The following is a 17,753-nucleotide window of genomic DNA, read 5'->3' as shown; positions in this document are numbered from 1 at the left end:
GGAGATGAGGTCATTCAAAAGGTGGTTCAGTTAAAATGAGGACATTAGGGTGTGCCTAATCCAACCTGAATGCTGTCCATATAAGAAGAGATGCCCATGTAAGGGATGGGCATGCCCAGAGGAAAGGGCCAGTGAGAAGGCAGTGAGAAGGCAGCCATCTGCAAGCCAAGGAGAGAGGCCTCAGGAGACCCAAACCTGGAACCCCTTAGGCTTGGGCTTGCAGCCTACAGAACTGTGAGAAACAAATGTCAGTTGTCTCGGCCCCATGGTCTATGGCTTTGATTCCGGCAGCCCTAGAACACTAATGCAGTGAGTTACCTCAGCAGCTACTGAGGCAGGATGAGCTGGGGAGGGACAAAGCAGGTGCTGCCTGTTCCCCATGCAGCACTTGTTCAGGTGGGCTGTATAACTGATGGAACAGTGTCCCCCAGAATTCTTGTCCACCTGGAAATAGGGTCCTTGCAAATGTAAATAGTGGATGATCTCAGTCTAAAAATCATTCTGTATTTAGAGCAGGCCTTAAGTTTAATGACTGGTGTTTTCCTAAGAGAAAGAAGAGGACAATGTGGACAGACACACAGAGAAGAGGCCACGTCAAGATAGAGGCAGAGATTGGAGCGATGCAGCCACAGCTGAGGAATGTCTGGGACCACCAGAAGCTGGAAGAGGCAAGGAAGATTTCTCCCCTAGAGGCTTCAGAGGGGGTACAGCCCCTTGATTTAAGACTGAAGACCTCCAGAACAATGGGAGAGTAAGTTCCTGTTGTTTTAAGTCACTCCATCTGTGGCAGTTTGTTACAGCCCCCACAGGAAACCAATAGAGGGGAAGATGTGCCTCTGAACGGCCCATAGGACCACGAGGAAAGAAAGATAGGGACTTTGCCCAGCTTCCTCCTATGTACTGTTTCCCTCTAGGAGACCGCGGCCCTGAATCCGTGTGCCTCCTGCTGCCGCTTTGGCAACCATGTGTGATAGTGGGGTTTCATCCAGGTCTGAAAATTATAAGGGGAGCCAGACCCAGATCCAGGTAGGGGGAGTGGCTGAAGGCCCAGGACAAGGGCACTGAGGTCATCTGAGCAGGAGATACTATGTGTCCAGTATAGATACCTGACTCTTGTGGCTGTGGTGAGAATTAAATAAAAGAATATGTGCAATGGGTAAACACACAATGCCGTCTGTCCGTACAATGGAATACTGTTTAACGTTAAGAAGGAAGGAAATTCTGATAACATGCTTCAGTGTGTCTTGTAGATCAATCTTGAGGATATTATGCTAAGTGAAAGAAGCCAGTCCCAAAAAGATAAATACTGTATGATTTTTCTTGTATTGAGATTCCTAAAGTAATCAAATTCATAGAGTCAGAAAGCAGAATGGTGGTTGCCAGGGGCTGGCAGGAGGGAAGATTGGGGAGTGAGGGTTTAATGGGCATAGAGTTTCAATCTGGAAAGATGGAGAATTCAGAGGCGGATGGTGGTGATGGCTGCTCAACAACGTGAATATACTGAATACCACTCAATTGTACATTTAAAAATGGCTAAGATGTTTTCAACGAACTGGAACAAATAGTTCAAAAATTCATATGGAAACACCAAAGACCCCGAATAGCCAAAGCAATCCTGAGAAGGAAGAATAAAGTGGGGGGCGGGGGGGATCTCGTTCCCCAACTTCAAGCTCTACTACAAAGCCACAGTAATCAAGACAGTTTGGTAATGGCACAAAAACAGAGCCACAGACCAGTGGAATAGAATAGAGACTCCAGACATTAACCCAAACATATATGGTCAATTAATATATGATGAATGAGCCATGGACATACAATGGGGAAATGACAGTCTCTTCAACAGGTGTCCAGGGGTTGAAAGCTTTATCCCCCCGTAGAACTGCTGTCGGTTTTCCCTCATCCTGAGCCTCACAGGACAGAGTGGACCGCCCCCGAGGGCTGAAAGGCTCTGGATCGGAGGCCCAGCACGGAGTCACGCCAAGACTCACCCCTGCCGCTGCCCCACCCGGTGACAGGTGGGGCCGCCAGGGCGACCAGGTCTCGCGTCTTCGCGCTGCCTGCCGGGAACCGGAGCCTCTTCCCGTTGCTCCGGGCCACGGAACTCCGACTCCCATCGGCCCCCCCGGGAAACCGCATCGGGGACGCGCGGGCGCTGTCGGCACTCGTAGTTCCGTCCGTGCTTCCTAGCCGGAAGCGGGGACGAACGGGGCTGAGAACTACTGAGGCGAAGGTACGGGAGGCGGCGAGGAGTCAATCTGCGCGTTCGTGGGGTGGCCGGTGAGGCAGTCAGAGGTGCCTGGGTTGGGTGGAAGGACATCGGCTCGCACACACGAGGAGGGTTGAGCCGCCGCCGCCGCCGTCGCGGTTGTCGCGAGTGCGTAGTAGGGACTGGAGCTGCTGCGGCGGTGACGCCGGGGACTCTGTTGCTACCCCCCAGCCCTTCTGCCTCCCACTTCCCCGGGTCAGCACGGCCTGCTCCTCCCCGGCCCGTCGTCCCCGCCTCCATTTCCCGCCCTCTCTTCACCACACACACGCCCCCCCGCCCCCCGCCCCCGATCATGGATCCGGGCAGTGGCGACGGCGGCGGCGGGGGCAGCAGCCGAGGGAGCAGCAGCGACTCAGTGCCCGACTGCTGGGACCAGGCGGACATGGAAGCCCCCGGGTCCGGCCCGTGCGGCGGCGCCGGAGGCCCTTTGGCGGCGGTAGCCGCCGAGGCCCAGCGTGAGCACCTCAGCGCGGCCTTCAGCCGTCAGCTCCACGTCAGCGCCAAACCCTTCGTCCCCAACGTACACGCCGCCGAGTTCGTGCCGTCCTTCCTGCGTGGCCCGGCCCAGCCATCGCCAGTGCCAACCACCACGGAGCCGGCAGTGGCGCGGGATGCCCTTCTGGTAAAGGGGCCGGGACGCGGGAGCAGCCGAGCGGGAGGCCGGAGCCCAGCTTAGTGGGGTGGGGGGGGGACGGTTCTGCAGCTCGCCTCGCAGGGCGGGGGACGCGCGGCCTCGGGGCCTGGCGGCACGTGGGGCGCTAACAGCGACGCCGGGCGCGGGCAGCCCTGGGTGGGGCGGCCCAGGCGCGGCGGAGGGCCTGGAGGAGCCGTAGCCGGGTGTCGGGGAGGGATCTGGGGCTCGTCCCTTCCTCGGGGGCCGCAGCTACCCACTAGAACTGAGAACCGTATGGGACGGAGAGGGGACCGCGGCCATCAGTGCCACGAGGCCCAGACGTGGGACAACTGGAACCAGGAGGTGGGTGGGCATTGAGCGAGCCAGACCCGAGGAGCTGGGAGGACGAGCGCCCGAGTTTTCCCTTCACCTTATACCTAGAGAGAGCGTTTCTTGCTCCAATTTCTATGATTGAAACTGTAATAACGTTTTGGGTATCTGGCACTGAAGTGCCCTGAAGGAATCCCAAGATGCATTGCAGTCTTGTGATCTGGCAGAAACTGTTGGCCATCACTTCATAGATCTTTTAGTTTTGTAAAGCATTGTGTAAGCTTGTAAAGTTAACAGTGTCAAAAGTAAGAGTTCCTCCCGTAATGTGTATAGGAAACTACATTGATTTGTGTTCTCTTTTTCTTAAGTGGGACTTGTCTTCTTAGTGACACGTTTAGAATTTTAATTTCGTCAAAATCGGATAGCGTATTCAGGCTGCGTGGTATTGTAAGTCACTCTTTATGTTCACGTGTCAGTAATTAGCCTGTTCAGATACTTGGTAGTACAGCTTAATAGTTGTCACGTGCCATTCTGACCATAGCTAGTAGACTGTTTTGTGTGTTTTCAAGTCAGGTTTGGTCTTTGAAAAGCTTTCTGTATTTCGGGGCTGCTTAAGTGATAGGATGACATGCTTTCAGGTACTGATGTTGTGGGAATGTCAAGTGAGTGAAGTTAACTATTCTCCCCTGTATAAAAAAGTGCTTATTTTACGAACTGTCAATATTGGCTTCAAGAGAGAAAGGAATGTACCTTGGTGAGCCAGGGTATTGGAGAACCAGATCTCAGATGTTCTTGGCAATTTGTGAGAATAGACTGTTGATTTCTCTTTGAAGTTCCATGTTGTATTTCCTAGATAAGTGGACATCATGAAAGTGCTCTGGGAGTTTAGCTTCTTCAGAAACTTGCTACAGTTTCTGTATTAGAGGCAGAGAGCTTGGAGAAGTACTTCTGTGAAGTAAGTACATATATGAGCACACTTTGAATTTGGTTGTTTGATTTTCTTGATGTTTTGCCTTTGAGCAAGGAAACTTAGTTTTTATTTCTTTGCTTAGATCAAGCAGTTTGGCCTACTTAAATAAAGTTCACTTACCAGCCCCTAAAAGTGCGCGGTTCCCCATACCTTATCATGCAGATTCCTTTTATCCAGCCATTTTCTTGTTTCTTTTTTGGACGTCCCTCCTCACTCTGGAGCCACCAGCACCACTCTGGCTAGACTTGGAACTCCATTTCCAGCTTGTCCACCCATCAGCCAGTGAGTCAGGAAGGGACAGCCATCCTCAGAGCAGTGATCTGGAGTAGGCATTGTTGGGTGACGAGTCTTTACCTCTTAGGTAGGAGAGCTGTCTTTCCTCTTACTGGCATGTGCCAACTTGCTGGTTTCTTCTTAATCCTTCTCTCTGTGACACTGTTAGAAGTGGAGATGTAAAAATATGTAAGAAAGCGATTATAAGAAAAGTACTTTGTTACTTGGTGGTCAGTTTTTTTCAGTTTTATCAAACTATTTTGGTGTTACTGACTTTGTCAACTGCTTCTACAAAATGCCAGTTCATATTTTTAAAAGTGTCCTCCTTAGGGTTGTCTATTGGAAAAGAATGGTTTCTAAATTCAGGTCCAGAGAGATGTGGGACTGTTGGATTGCATGTTTGAGCCCATATAGGTCCATAAAGTACCACCATCATAGCAGAGAACTATGCGTGGAAGAAGCAGAGGAAAAAATTGAAACTTGCCCTCAGAAATTTACAAAGGGGGAGCCATAAAAGTTGCAAGTTTTTTTATAGTGAGGAAATAAACAGAAGGGGAGCATGTTTTCTTTGGTTGTTAAGCCCTTGTTGAGATTTGTTGTGGGTCCCTGTTTTTAAGCTGGATAGGAGGAAGAGCTCTTGAAGGAGGAAGTCTAGAGGTAGAACACTGAATGACTTCCTAACTGTTCCTGTCCAGGGTGAATATCTGTCATTTCTCCTGAAAACAGGCTAGTTGGGTTTTTCAGGTGGTTCCTTGAGCAGCCAGTTGCCGTAAATGTTTTTGCACAGTGTCAGAAGGCTGCTGGGTGGTTATGCCTGTTTCCAGCCATCCCAAGTCAAAACTTGGGATTCAGTGTTGATCTTAGCTCTCTGAAAAAGTAATACAGGTTTCCAACGGAATGATTCAGTAGAATACAAATTAAATGTAACCAAGTGTAATTCATTGAAGTTCAATTCTCTGCGGATCCAAGTAAATTGACTACGTGATGCTCTTTAAAGTAGAAGTCCTGAAATGAATGAAAATGTGGAAGACAAGGATTGTGCGTAAGAGAACAAACATTTTCTACACTAGAATGTACTTATTTTACTTATTTTGAGTTTCAATTTGCACACAGTTCATTCTTTTTTATTGTTGAATGAGAAGTAAGTTTAGCGATTTAATTCAGGATTACTTGGTGTCTTAGTCCATTTGGGCTGCTGTGTAGTACCACAGACTAGGTAGCCTGTAAACAACAAAATTTATCCCTCACAGCTCAGGAGGCTGGAAGACCACGATCAGGGTGCCAGCCTGGTCTGATGAGGGCCTCCTTCCCTCTCTCAGATCAGATTGCTGGCTTCTTGTTCTCACATGGCGGAAGGGGCAAGGGAGCTCCCGGGGGCCTCTTTTATAAAGGAGCTGTTTGTGAAATGCATTCGTCAGGGCTCTGCTGTTATGACTTATGGCCTCCAAAAAACCCCACCTAAGTCCAATACTTGGGACATTAGAATTTCAACATATGAATTTTGGGGGGTACACAAACATTTCAGAGCATAGCACTTGGACTTGTAGAGCATCCAGGCTTCTGTAGTAATGGTGTGGTGTCCTTTCCACCATCGCACCCTTAACATCTCTCAGAACTCTGCCAGTAAAAATGAATATAGAATAAAACCAGCAGTTCTCAGAGGTGGAACTGTCTCCAAAACATAGCACATTGTATTATGGAACCTGAATTTTAAAGAGAAATGTTCTGTTTCGTAGAACATACTTGGTTTTTGATGGGTGTCTTTTAGTGGGGAAGGAATGTTCCTTTTTTAGTGACAGAGATATAACTCACACATCACAGAATTCACTGTAGTGGTTCTTAGTATATGCACAAAGTTAATGCAGCCGTCACAAGTACGTGGTGGATGCTTGCTAATCACTGAGTAGTCTCAAAAGTGACTTCTTCAGGGTCACCAGAGTAGAGTGCAGAATCTTATGTAATTGTTTTGTTCAGAAGGGCTCTTGGGCTTTATTATGATTTTAAGTGATACCTGTTGACTGAGAGATAAGTTTAGACAGAAGATAGATGATGTTCTTGACTGGATTTTCCCTTTCCCATGAGACTGAAATCCCTGCAGTAACAAAGTCTTCAGTGGGACAGTAAGTAAAGTAGGCAGAGAAGGTGAGGGGAAAATATTGTTCCAGGAGTGTTATTTCTTTTCCTACCTCATTTTCTAGCTAGTTATTTCTTACCTTGACTTAACCAATTATTAGATTTGGGCTCTTATTTCCTGACTTTACATGCTTGCTATGGCTCCAGCGTGAGGATTTAGGGAGTAAGTGAAGGCATTACATGAACCAGTGCTTTCCTTGTGAGCAGCTATTTGAACTGGTAAGAAATTTTGATTGAGAACAGACCCTCTTTGGAGCAGCTTTTATTTACTGCAGGTTTTGTACATGGCTTTGTTCTGTCCCTTGTTTTTCACCTTCTCTGGAATTGTACTGCAAGAAAAGGTAGTGATTAAAATTTCTGAGGGCGAGTTAGGGAAGTAGAGAAGATGACAAATTTTAAGCCTTGTTTTGTTTTTGTTTGCTGGGGAGGAAATGTCTTAAAGTGTTAAAATATTAATGTTTTCTAGTCGAAGAGAAAGGAATGAAAAGGATTCGATAGTCTTTTGTGGTGAGTTGGCAGTATTAGAATGGAATTTTTTGAGATGTAAGTCTAGTTTGTGCTCAGAATGATGTATAGCAATTAATGAACAAACATTTTTGTGTTTACAGAACGCAGGATACTGTGCTGGGCACTTGAAGTGACACCACAAGATGAATTAATCGTGGTCCTGGAGTCTAGAAAGAGGTCAGACCCCCAATTTACTCTACTGGAAGACATAACATGGTTGAGAGGGTTTCAAAGCTGAGCAGAGGAGTTGTTCATAGGTGCCCTTTGTAACTCATTTCAATCTTGTCCTAATCATAAACCTAGAGATACATTTTCTGGTACTGTTCTTTGTTAATACCATAAGTGTTTTTTTTTTTTTTTTTTTTTTTTTTTGAGAGGGCATCTCTCATATTTATTGATCAAATGGTTGTTAACAACAATAAAATTCAGTATAGGGGGGTCAATGCTCAATGTACAATCATTAATCCATCTCAAGCCTAATTCTCGTCAGTCTCCAATCTTCTGAAGCATAACGAACAAGTTCTTACATGGTGAACGAATTCTTACAGAGTGAATAAATTCTTACATGGTGAACAGTACAAGGGCATTCATCACAGAAACTTTCGGTTTTGATCATGCAATATGACCTATAAACCATCAGGTCAAATATGAATATTCATTTGATTTTTGTACTTGATTTATATGTTGATCCCACATTTCTCCTATTATTATTATTATTTTTATTTTTAATAAAATGCTGAAGTGGTAGGTAGATGCAAGATAAAGGTAGAAAACATAGTTTAGTGCTGTAAGAAGGCAAATGTAGATGATCAGATGATCAGGTGTGTGCCTATGGACTAAGTATTAATCCAGGCTAGACAAGGGCAGCAAGACATCCACGGATGCAGAAGATTTCTCTCAAAGCAGGGGGGGTGAGGTTCTGAGCCTCACCTCTGTTGATCCCCAAATTCTCACCTGATGGCCCCCCTGCGACTGTGCCTGTCTTAGGTTGTTCCTCCCTTGAGGAATCTTACCCGTCTCTGGCTAACCAGTCATCTTCCGGGGCCATACAGGGAAATGTAAAGTTGGTAAGTGAGAGAGAAGCCATATTGTTTGCAAAGGTTAGCTTTTTACTTCTTTGCAGATTTATGCCCTGTGGCTTCTATGCCCAGCACTTGTCTCGAGGTATCTTTACCACCTGGAGGAATTATGATACTCGGTAAATTCGATATGAGGCACGAATTCTATTTAAGGTTTGTAATTAGGAAGGAAGAAGAAAAGCTATAGATGTAGCATATGAAGGAAACTTGGGAGGATTGATTATTTCTTTGACATATCTTCTTGTATAGTACCTTAAGTATGTATAGGTTTTAAACTACTAACTAATTTGCACACACATATTAACATAATAGGAATACGGTGACATAAACAAAGCAAATCTATAATTACCAGCCATCTCCAGTGAAGCCAAGAAAACCATTTAGGCACCCTAGGCATTTGTGAAAATTTATCTATGATATGATGGATATTTTCCAACTGTACTTGAACCATCAGACAAATTAAAGCAGCCCATTTCTGGGATCTGTTCACATCCCATATGTTCTTTTAACCATAGATAGTCTATAGTCATGAGATTTTGGGGTGCTACAACTTGCACTCCTCCCAACTCCTGGTTGAGTTCCAACAGTACAGATCCGGTCAAATTCGTTGTCTCACTGTATACACATGCCAGCCTAGACATCTCCCTCCTCCTTCTTATGGCAAGTCCAGGAGACGGTGGGCTGGATGCAGCCACAACCGCAGCATCGTCCGGATCCCTGTGGAGGCTTTTTGATGATCATCCCCCGGTACGAGTCCTCCAGAGAGTGCTGATGCCGGAAGCTCCTCCTCATATCGTATCTTAGTTCATTTTCTGGGTATCCAAGCTAGGCCTTGATCTTCTGCGTAGAAACAAACAGACCCTTTGCCCACACTTTGACATGCCCTCTATACCACTGTGCAGAACTCATTGGAGGTCAGCACACAGTAACTGCTTTTTTTTTTTTTTTTTTTTTAATTAAGAGAAAGGAATATTATCAGAAAAGAGTACCTCCATAGCTGATCATCTGACACCCTTTAAGTGATCAACATTAGGATATTTAAAGCATGCGTTGATCTTTGATTTACCAATAGTTTTATCCTGTTAAGGAGTAATCCCCCTTTTCTTTCTTTCTTTCTTTTTTTTTTTTAAATTTTTAATCTACACTTACCTGAAGAATACTATGTTTACTATGCTCTCCCCTATATCAGGTTCCCCCTAACAACCACATTACGGTTACTGTCCATCAGCTTAGCAAAATGTGGTAGAGTCACTACTTGTCCTCTCTGTGTTGTGCAGCCCACCCTCCCCTTTCTCCCTCCCCCCCATGCATGCTAATCTTAATACCCCCCTTCTTCTTCCCCCCCCCTTATCCCTCCCTGCCCACCCATCCTCCCCAGTTCCTTTCCCTTTGGTACCTGTTAGTCCATTTTTGGGTTCTGTAATTCTGCTGCTGTTTTGTTCCTTCAGTTTTTCCTTTGTTCCTATACTCCTCAGATGAGTGAAATCATTTGGTATTTCTCTTTCTCCGCCTGGCTTATTTCACTGAGCATAATACTCTCCAGCTCCATCCATGTTGCTGCAAATGGTTGGATTTTTCCACTTCTTATGGCTGAGTAGTATTCCATTGTGTATATGTACCACATCTTCTTTATCCATTCATCTACAGATGGACATTTAGGTTGCTTCCAATTCTTGGCTATTGTAAATAGTGCTGCGATAAACATAGGAGTGCATCTGTCTTTCTCAAACTTGATTGCTGCGTTCTTAGGGTAAATTCCTAGGAGTGGAATTCCTGGGTCAAATGGTAGGTCTGTTTTGAGCATTTTGATGCACCTCCATACTGCTTTCCACAATGGTTGAACTAATTTACATTCCCACCAGCAGTGTAGGAGGGTTCCCCTTTCTCCACAGCCTCGCCAACATTTGTTGTTGTTTGTCTTTTGGATGGCAGCTATCCTTACTGGTGTGAGGTGATACCTCATTGTAGTTTTAATTTGCATTTCTCTGATAATTAGCGATGTGGAGCATCTTTTCATGTGTCTCTTGGCCATCTGTATTTCTTTTTTGGAGAACTGTCTGTTCAGTTCCTCTGCCCATTTTTTAATTGGGTTATTTGTTTTTTGTTTGTTGAGGCGTGTGAGCTCTTTATATATTCTGAACGTCAAGCCTTTATCAGATCTGTCATTTTCAAATATATTCTCCCATACTGTAGGGTTCCTTTTTGTTCTATTGATGGTGTCTTTCGCTGTACAGAAGCTTTTCAGCTTAATGTAGTCCCACTTGCTCATTTTTGCTGTTGTTTTCCTTGCCCGGGGAGATATGTTCAAGAAGAGATCACTCATGTTTATGTCTAAGAGGTTTTTGCCTATGTTTTTTTCCAAGAGTTTAATGGTTTCGTGACTTACATTCAGGTCTTTGATCCATTTTGAGTTTACCTTTGTATATGGGGTTAGACAATGGTCCAGTTTCATTCTCCTACATGTAGCTGTCCAGTTTTGCCAGCACCATCTGTTGAAGAGACTGTCATTTTGCCATTGTATGTCCATGGCTCCTTTATCAAATATTAATTGACCATATATGTTTGGGTTAATTTCTGGGGTCTCTAATCTGTTCCACTGGTCTGTGGCTCTGTTCTTGTGCCAGTACCAAATTGTCTTGATTACTATGGCTTTGTAGTAGAGCTTGAAGTTGGGGAGTGAGATCCCCCCTACTTTATTCTTCTTTTTCAGGATTGCTTTGGCTATTCGGGGTCTTTGGTGTTTCCATATGAATTTTTGAATTATTTGTTCCAATTCATTGAAGAATGTTGCTGGTAATTTGAGAGGGATTGCATCAAATTTGTATATTGTTTTCGGCAGGATGGCCATTTTGACGATATTAATTCTTCCTAGCCATGAGCATGGGATGAGTTTCCATTTATTAGTGTCCCCTTTAATTTCTCTTAAGAGTGACTTGTAGTTTTCAGAGTATAAGTCTTTCACTTCTTTGGTTAGGTTTATTCCTAGGTATTTTATTCTTTTTGATGCAACGGTGAATGGAATTGTTTTCCTGATTTCTCTTTCTATTGATTCGTTGTTAGTGTATAGGAAAGCTACAGATTTCTGTGTGTTGATTTTGTATCCTGCAACTTTGCTGTATTCCGATATCAGTTCTAGTAGTTTTGGAGTGGAGTCTTTAGGGTTTTTTATGTACAGTATCATATCATCTGCAAATAGTGACAGTTTAACTTCTTCTTTACCAATCTGGATTCCTTGTATTTCTTTGTTTTGTCTGATTGCCGTGGCTAGGACCTCCAGGACTATGTTAAATAACAGTGGGGAGAGTGGGCATCCCTGTCTGGTTCCCGATCTCAGTGGAAATGCTTTCAGCTTCTCGCTGTTCAGTATAATGCTGGCTGTGGGTTTATCATATATGGCCTTTATTATGTTGAGGTACTTGCCCTCTATTCCCATTTTGCTGAGAGTTTTTATCATGAATGGATGTTGAATTTTGTCAAATGCTTTTTCAGCATCTATGGAGATGATCATGTGGTTTTTGTCTTTCTTTTTGTTGATGTGGTGGATGATGTTGATGGATTTTCGAATGTTGTACCATCCTTGCATCCCTGGGATGAACCCCACTTGGTCATGGTGTATGATCCTTTTGATATACTGTTGAATTCTGTTTGCTAATATTTTATTGAGTATTTTTGCATCTACATTCATCAGGGATATTGGTCTGTAATTTTCTTTTTTGGTGGGGTCTTTTCCTGGTTTTGGTATTAGGGTGATGTTGGCTTCATAGAATGAGTTTGGGAGTATTCCCTCTTCTTCTATTTTGTGGAACACTTTAAGGAGAATGGGTATTATGTCTTCTCTGTGTGTCTGATAAAATTCCGAGGTAAATCCGTCCGGCCCCGGGGTTTTGTTCTTGGGTAGTTTTTTGATTACTGTTTCAATTTCTTTGCTTGTAATTGGTTTATTTAACTTTTGTGTTTCTTCCTTGGTCAGTCTTGGGAGGTTGTATTTTTCTAGGAAGTTGTCCATTTCTTCTAGGTTTTCCAGCTTGTTGGCATATAGGTTTTCATAGTAGTCTTTAATAATTCTTTGTATTTCTGTGGAGTCTGTCGTGATTTTTCCATTCTCATTTCTGATTATGTTGAATTGTGTTGGCTCTCTTTTTCTCTTAATAAGTTGGGCTAGAGGCTTATCTATTTTGTTTATTTTCTCAAAGAACCAGCTCTTGGTTTCGTTGATTTTTGCTATTGTTTTATTCTTCTCAATTTTGTTTATTTCTTCTCTGATCTTTATTATGTCCCTCCTTCTGCTGACTTTAGGCCTCATTTGTTCTTCTTTTTCCAGTTTTAATAGTTGTGATGTTAGACTATTCATTTGGGATTGTTCTTCCTTCTTCAAGTGTGCCTGGATTGCTATATACTTTCCTCTTAAGACTGCTTTCGCTGCATCCCACAGAAGTTGGGGCTTAGTGTTGTTGTTGTCATTTGTTTCTATATATTCCTTGATCTCTATTTTGATTTGTTCATTGATCCATTGATTATTTAGTAGCATGTTGTTAAGCCTCCATGTGTTTGTGAGCCTTTTTGTTTTCTTTGTAGAATTTATTTCTACTTTCATACCTTTGTGGTCTGAAAAATTGGTTGGTAGAATTTCAATATTGTGGAATTTACTGAGGCTCTTTTTGTGAGCTAGTATGTGGTCTATTCTGGAGAATGTTCCATGTGCACTTGAGAAGAATGTATATCCTGTTGCTTTTGGATGTAAAGTTCTATAGATGTCTATTAGGTCCATCTGTTCTGGTGTGTTGTTCAGTGCCTGTGTGTCTTTACTTATTTTCTGCCCGGTGGATCTATCCTTTGGGGTGAGTGGTGTGTTGAAGTCTCCTACAATGAATGCATTGCAGTCTATTTCCCTCTTTAGTTCTGTTAGTATTTGCTTCACATATGCTGGTGCTCCTGTATTGGGTGCATATATATTTAGAATGGTTATATCCTCTTGTTGGACTAAGCCCTTTATCATTATGTAGTGGCCTTCTTTATCTCTTGTTACTTTCTTTGTTTTGAAGTCTATTTTGTCTGATATTAGTACTGCAACCCCTGCTTTCTTCTCACTGTTGTTTGCCTGAAATATGTTTTTCCATCCCTTGACTTTTAGTCTATGCTTATCTTTGGGTTTAAGGTGAGTTTCTTGTAAGCAGCATATAGATGGGTCTTGCTTTTTTATCCATTCTATTACTCTATGTCTTTTGATTGGTGCATTAAGTCCATTTACATTTAGGGTGACTATTGAAAGATATGTACTTATTGCCATTGCAGGCTTTAGATTCGTGGTTACCAAAGGTTCAAGGTTAGCTTCTTTAGTATCTTACTGCCTAACTTAGCTCGCTTATTGAGCTGTTATATACACTGTCTGGAGAGTCTTTTCTTCTCTCCCTTCTTATTCCTCCTCCTCCATTCTTCATATGTTGTGTGTTTTGTTCTGTGCTCTTTTTAGGGGTGCTCCCATCTAGAGCAGTCCCTGTAGGATGCCCTGTAGAGGTGGTTTGTGGGAAGCAAATTCCCTCAGCTTTTGCTTGTCTGGGAATTGTTTGATCCCACCATCATATTTAAATGATAGTCGTGCTGGATACAGTATCCTTGGTTCAAGGCCCTTCTGTTTCATTGCATTAAGTATATCATGCCATTCTCTTCTGGCCTGTAGGGTTTCTGTTGAGAAGTCTGATGTTAGCCTGATTGGTTTTCCTTTATAGGTGACCTTTTTCTCTCTAGCTGCCTTTAAAACTCTTTCCTTGTCCTTGATCCTTGCCATTTTAAGTATTATGTGTCTTGGTGTTGTCCTCCTTGGATCCTTTCTGTTCGGGGTTCTGTATAATTCCATGGTCTGTTCGATTATTTCCTCCCCCAGTTTGGGGAAGTTTTCAGCAATTATTTCTTCAAAGACACTTTCTATCCCTTTTCCTCTTTCTTCCTCTTCTGGTATCCCTATAATACGAATGTTTTTCCTTTTGTATTGGTCACATATTTCTCTTAGTGTTGTTTCATTCCTGGAGATCCTTTTATCTCTCTCTATGTCAGCTTCTATACGTTCCTGTTCTCTGGCTTCTATTCCTTCAATGGCCTCTTGCATCTTATCCATTCTGCTTATAAATCCTTCCAGGGATTGTTTCACTTCTGTGATCTCTTTCCTGACATCTGTGATCTCCTTCCGGACTTCATCCCACTGCTCTTGCATTTTTCTCTGCATCTCATCCCACTGCTCTTGCATTTTTCTCTGCATCTCATCCCATTGCTCTTGCATTTTTTTCTGCATCTCTGTCAGCATGTTCATGATTTTTATTTTGAATTCTTTTTCAGGAGGACTAGTTAGGTCTGTCTCCTTCTCAGGTGTTGTCTCTGTGATCTTTGTCTGCCTGTAGTTTTGCCTTTTCATGGTGATAGAGATAGTTTGCAGAGCTGGTACAAGTGACCGCTGGAAGAGCTTCCCTTCTTGTTGGTTTGTAGCCTTTTCCTGGGAGAATAGCGACCTCTAGTGGCTTGTGCTGGGCAGCTCTGCGCAGACAGGGCTTCTGCTTCCTACCCAGTTGCTTTGGGGTTTATCTCCGCTGTTGCTGTGGGCTTGGCCTGGCTGGGGCTGTTCCTCCAAAATGGTGGAGCCCCATTGGAGGGGGAGCAGCCAGGAGACTATTTATCTCCGTAAGGGGCCTCTGTGCTCCCTGCTGCCCAGGGGGTTAGAGTGCCCAGAGATCCCCAGATTCCCTGCTTCTGGTCTAAGTGACCTGTCCTGCCCCTTTAAGATTTCCAAAAAGCACTCTCCAAACCAAAACAACAACAGCAACAATGAGAGAGGGAACAGAAAGAGAAAAAAAAAAGGAAAAAAAAGGAAAAAACAAGCGATTTTTTTTTTTTTTTTTTTTTTGTCCTCAGGTGCCGGTTCCAGGCACCCTCTCACTGGTCCTGCTGCCCTGTCTCCCTAGCACCAGGGTCCCTGTCCTTTCAAGGCTTCCAAAAAGCACCCACCACCGGTCCCACAGGGAAGGAACGCTGAATATTCTTTGTCCTCAGGCACTGGTCCCACGCACCCGCTCACCAGTCCCGCCGCCCTGCCTCCCTAGCACCGGGGTCCCCTGTCCCTTCAAGGCTTCCAAAAAGCACTCGGCAAAAAGAGAGAAAAAAAAGGGGAAAAATGCGCGATTTCTTCCGTCCTCAGGTGCTGGTCTCAGGCACCCACCCACCAGTCCCACAGGGAAAAATGCGGGATATTCTTTGTCCTCAGGTGCCAGTCCCAGGCACCCGCTCACCAGTCCCGCCGCCCTGCCTCCCTAGCACCAGGGTCTCTGTCCCTTTTAGGCTTCCAAAAAGCACTCGCAGAAAAGAGAAAAAAAAAAGGGGAAAAACGCGCGATTTCCTCTGTCCTCAAGTGCCGGTCTCAGGCACCCGCCCACCGGTCCCGCAGGGAAAAACGGGGGATATTCTTTGTCCTCAGGCGCCGGTCCCAGCCACCCGCTCACCAGTCCCGCCACCGTGCCTCCCTAGCACTGGGGTCCCCGTCCCTTCAAGGCTTCCAAAAAGCGCTTGCCAAAAAGAGAAAAAAAAAAGGGGAAAAACGCGCGACCTCCTCCGTCCTCAGGCACCGGTCTCAGGCACCCGCCCCCAGGTCTCGCAGGGAGAAACACGGGATATTCTTTGTCCTCCGGCGCCGTTCCCAGGCACCTCCTCACCGGTCCCACCACCCTGACTCCCCAGCAACGGGGGCCCGTCCCTCTAAGGCTTCCAAAAAGCCCTCGCCAAAAAAAAAAAAAAAAAAAAAACCGCTCCGGTTTCTCTCCACCCGCCGGGAGCCGGGGGGAGGGGCGCTCGGTTCCCGCCGGGCTGGGGCTTGTATCTTACCCCCTTCACAAGGCGCTGGGTTCTTGCAGGTGTGGATGTGGTCTGGATGTTGTCCTGTGTCCTGTGGTCTCTATTTTAGGAAGATTTTTCTTTGTTATATTTTCATAGCTCTATGTGTTTTTGGGAGGAGATTTCCACTGCTCTACTCACGCCGCCATCTTGCACCATAAGTGTTTTTTAAGTTCAGATATAATTCACATAAAATTTACGTTTCTTGTGTTTCGGTATTTTATTTCAGCTTGCTAGGAAATTGCTGGAGTAGAGCATCAGTTACCTTTTTACACTGCTTGGTGCTCATACCTAACAGTGAGTTACTGCCATTATGAAATTTTGATTGAGAATAGACGCTCTTTGGAGCAGCTTTTCTTTACTGGTATGTCTATTGGGCATGTTAATTAAGAATTTCATCATTAAATTCACAGTTCTTAAATTATTGGGAAGCAAGAATATGGCCACTAGGTGAAAGTTCTTGATTATTCTGACATCCTTAGGCTTCTTTTTAAGCTGTCATTTGTGTATTCATACCAAAGCTTCTTAAAAGTGGTGTCCTTGTTTTCAGTAGTTTATAACAAAGCAGGCTATGCTGTAGGTGTATTTTTTTCTAAGTGACTTTGTTTTAGGAAATGTAGTTGTCACAGTACTCCAGGTGGAGCCAGTTCCCCATCATAATTCTGCTTTCTAGGTGAGAGAAACAGTAAGGATTTCTTGAGCATCTTTCACCAGCCTAACCAAAGAGTGGTTACACCCAATCCAAACCACATTCCATCCCGGTAATTGTAAGCCACTCGCCTTGAAACAAGCAGAAAGTGCATGCCTTAGAATGTCGTTGGGGCAGCTTCTGGGTTGACCGTTTCTATAGAAGCACAGTGGGCCATTGTACTACTCAGTGGTGTGTCCAGCTCCTTTGGATGGTTGGTTGTCTGCAAAGTATTTTAAGTTCACCTACAGTATTTTTGAAGTAAATGGGGTATAAATTATAAATAAACCTATGTTTTAGGGCTGTTTGAAAAACATAGTGGATCTTAGTTACTCTGCAGAAAGCCCACTCAGGTGGATGTGTGTCATTGCTTTTAGTGAATGAATAGTTCGTAGAATGTTAGGGCTGAAAGTGACCCTGGCAGTGTAGTACAGGTTTGTCAGAGAAAGAAACTGAAGTGTACAGTTACTCAGTGACTGATTCAGTGACAGTGGAGTCTGGAATTTGTTTGCCAACTGCTAGTTTATTGCCCTTTCCATTACACTGTGCTGTTGACAGGGGAGAAGGGCATCCCTGGGGCTAACATCTTGACCACCAACCAGCATGGATTTCCTGAGAGAGGCCCTAGAATTTGCCTTTCTTGTGTTTATTCTTCAAAAGTTTTGTTAATATGGGGCTTTGAAAAGCTTGTAATAATAAACTTATTGAGCAGTTACCTGCTTCATATGCTTTTATCTTCACAACAATCTCTTGAGGTTATGTTGAGTCCTTTTGTAGATAAGAAAATAAGGCTCAGAAAAGCTAAATAAATGAGCTGACATCTCCTAGTAAGTGGAGGAGCCAGGGATAGACTCTACATCTGATTTCAAAGCTTATTCTAGTAGTAATAACACAGGTAGTCTTCTCCCTCTTATTTGCTATGAAAAGGTCTTTTTGGCTGAGACACTTTTTCAGAAACTGAGTCCATGAGATTGTGGCCTATGGCACCGCCTCCCTGTTCTGTCTCAGTAGTAGCAGGGTGA

At 44.2% G+C, this 17,753-nt stretch overlaps 1 protein-coding gene across 35 annotated transcripts in view; it reads left to right on the top strand.

The window, feature by feature from the left end:
- The first annotated feature begins 1,926 nt into the window (after positions 1 to 1,926).
- The window catches only part of LOC140843999 (eukaryotic peptide chain release factor GTP-binding subunit ERF3A-like), a 157,471-nt gene continuing 141,644 nt past the window's right edge, over positions 1,927 to 17,753 (top strand). For 23 of the 35 annotated variants that reach the window (XR_012122017.1, XR_012122020.1, XR_012122022.1 and 20 more), the window contains exon 1: positions 1,927 to 2,888. Coding sequence is in view for 9 of the 35 variants with exons in the window: in XM_073214848.1 (XP_073070949.1) it covers positions 2,559 to 2,888 (330 nt within the window). In the remaining 26 variants the exon portion in view is untranslated. The other 12 variants (XR_012122028.1, XR_012122027.1, XR_012122025.1 and 9 more) reach the window with 9 other exon arrangements.

This window comes from Manis javanica, chromosome 10 (genome assembly GCF_040802235.1).
Source record: "Manis javanica isolate MJ-LG chromosome 10, MJ_LKY, whole genome shotgun sequence".
Lineage (NCBI taxonomy): Eukaryota > Metazoa > Chordata > Mammalia > Pholidota > Manidae > Manis > Manis javanica.
Note: the sequence above shows the minus strand (reverse complement) of the source record. Positions and strands in the feature narration are given on the sequence as shown.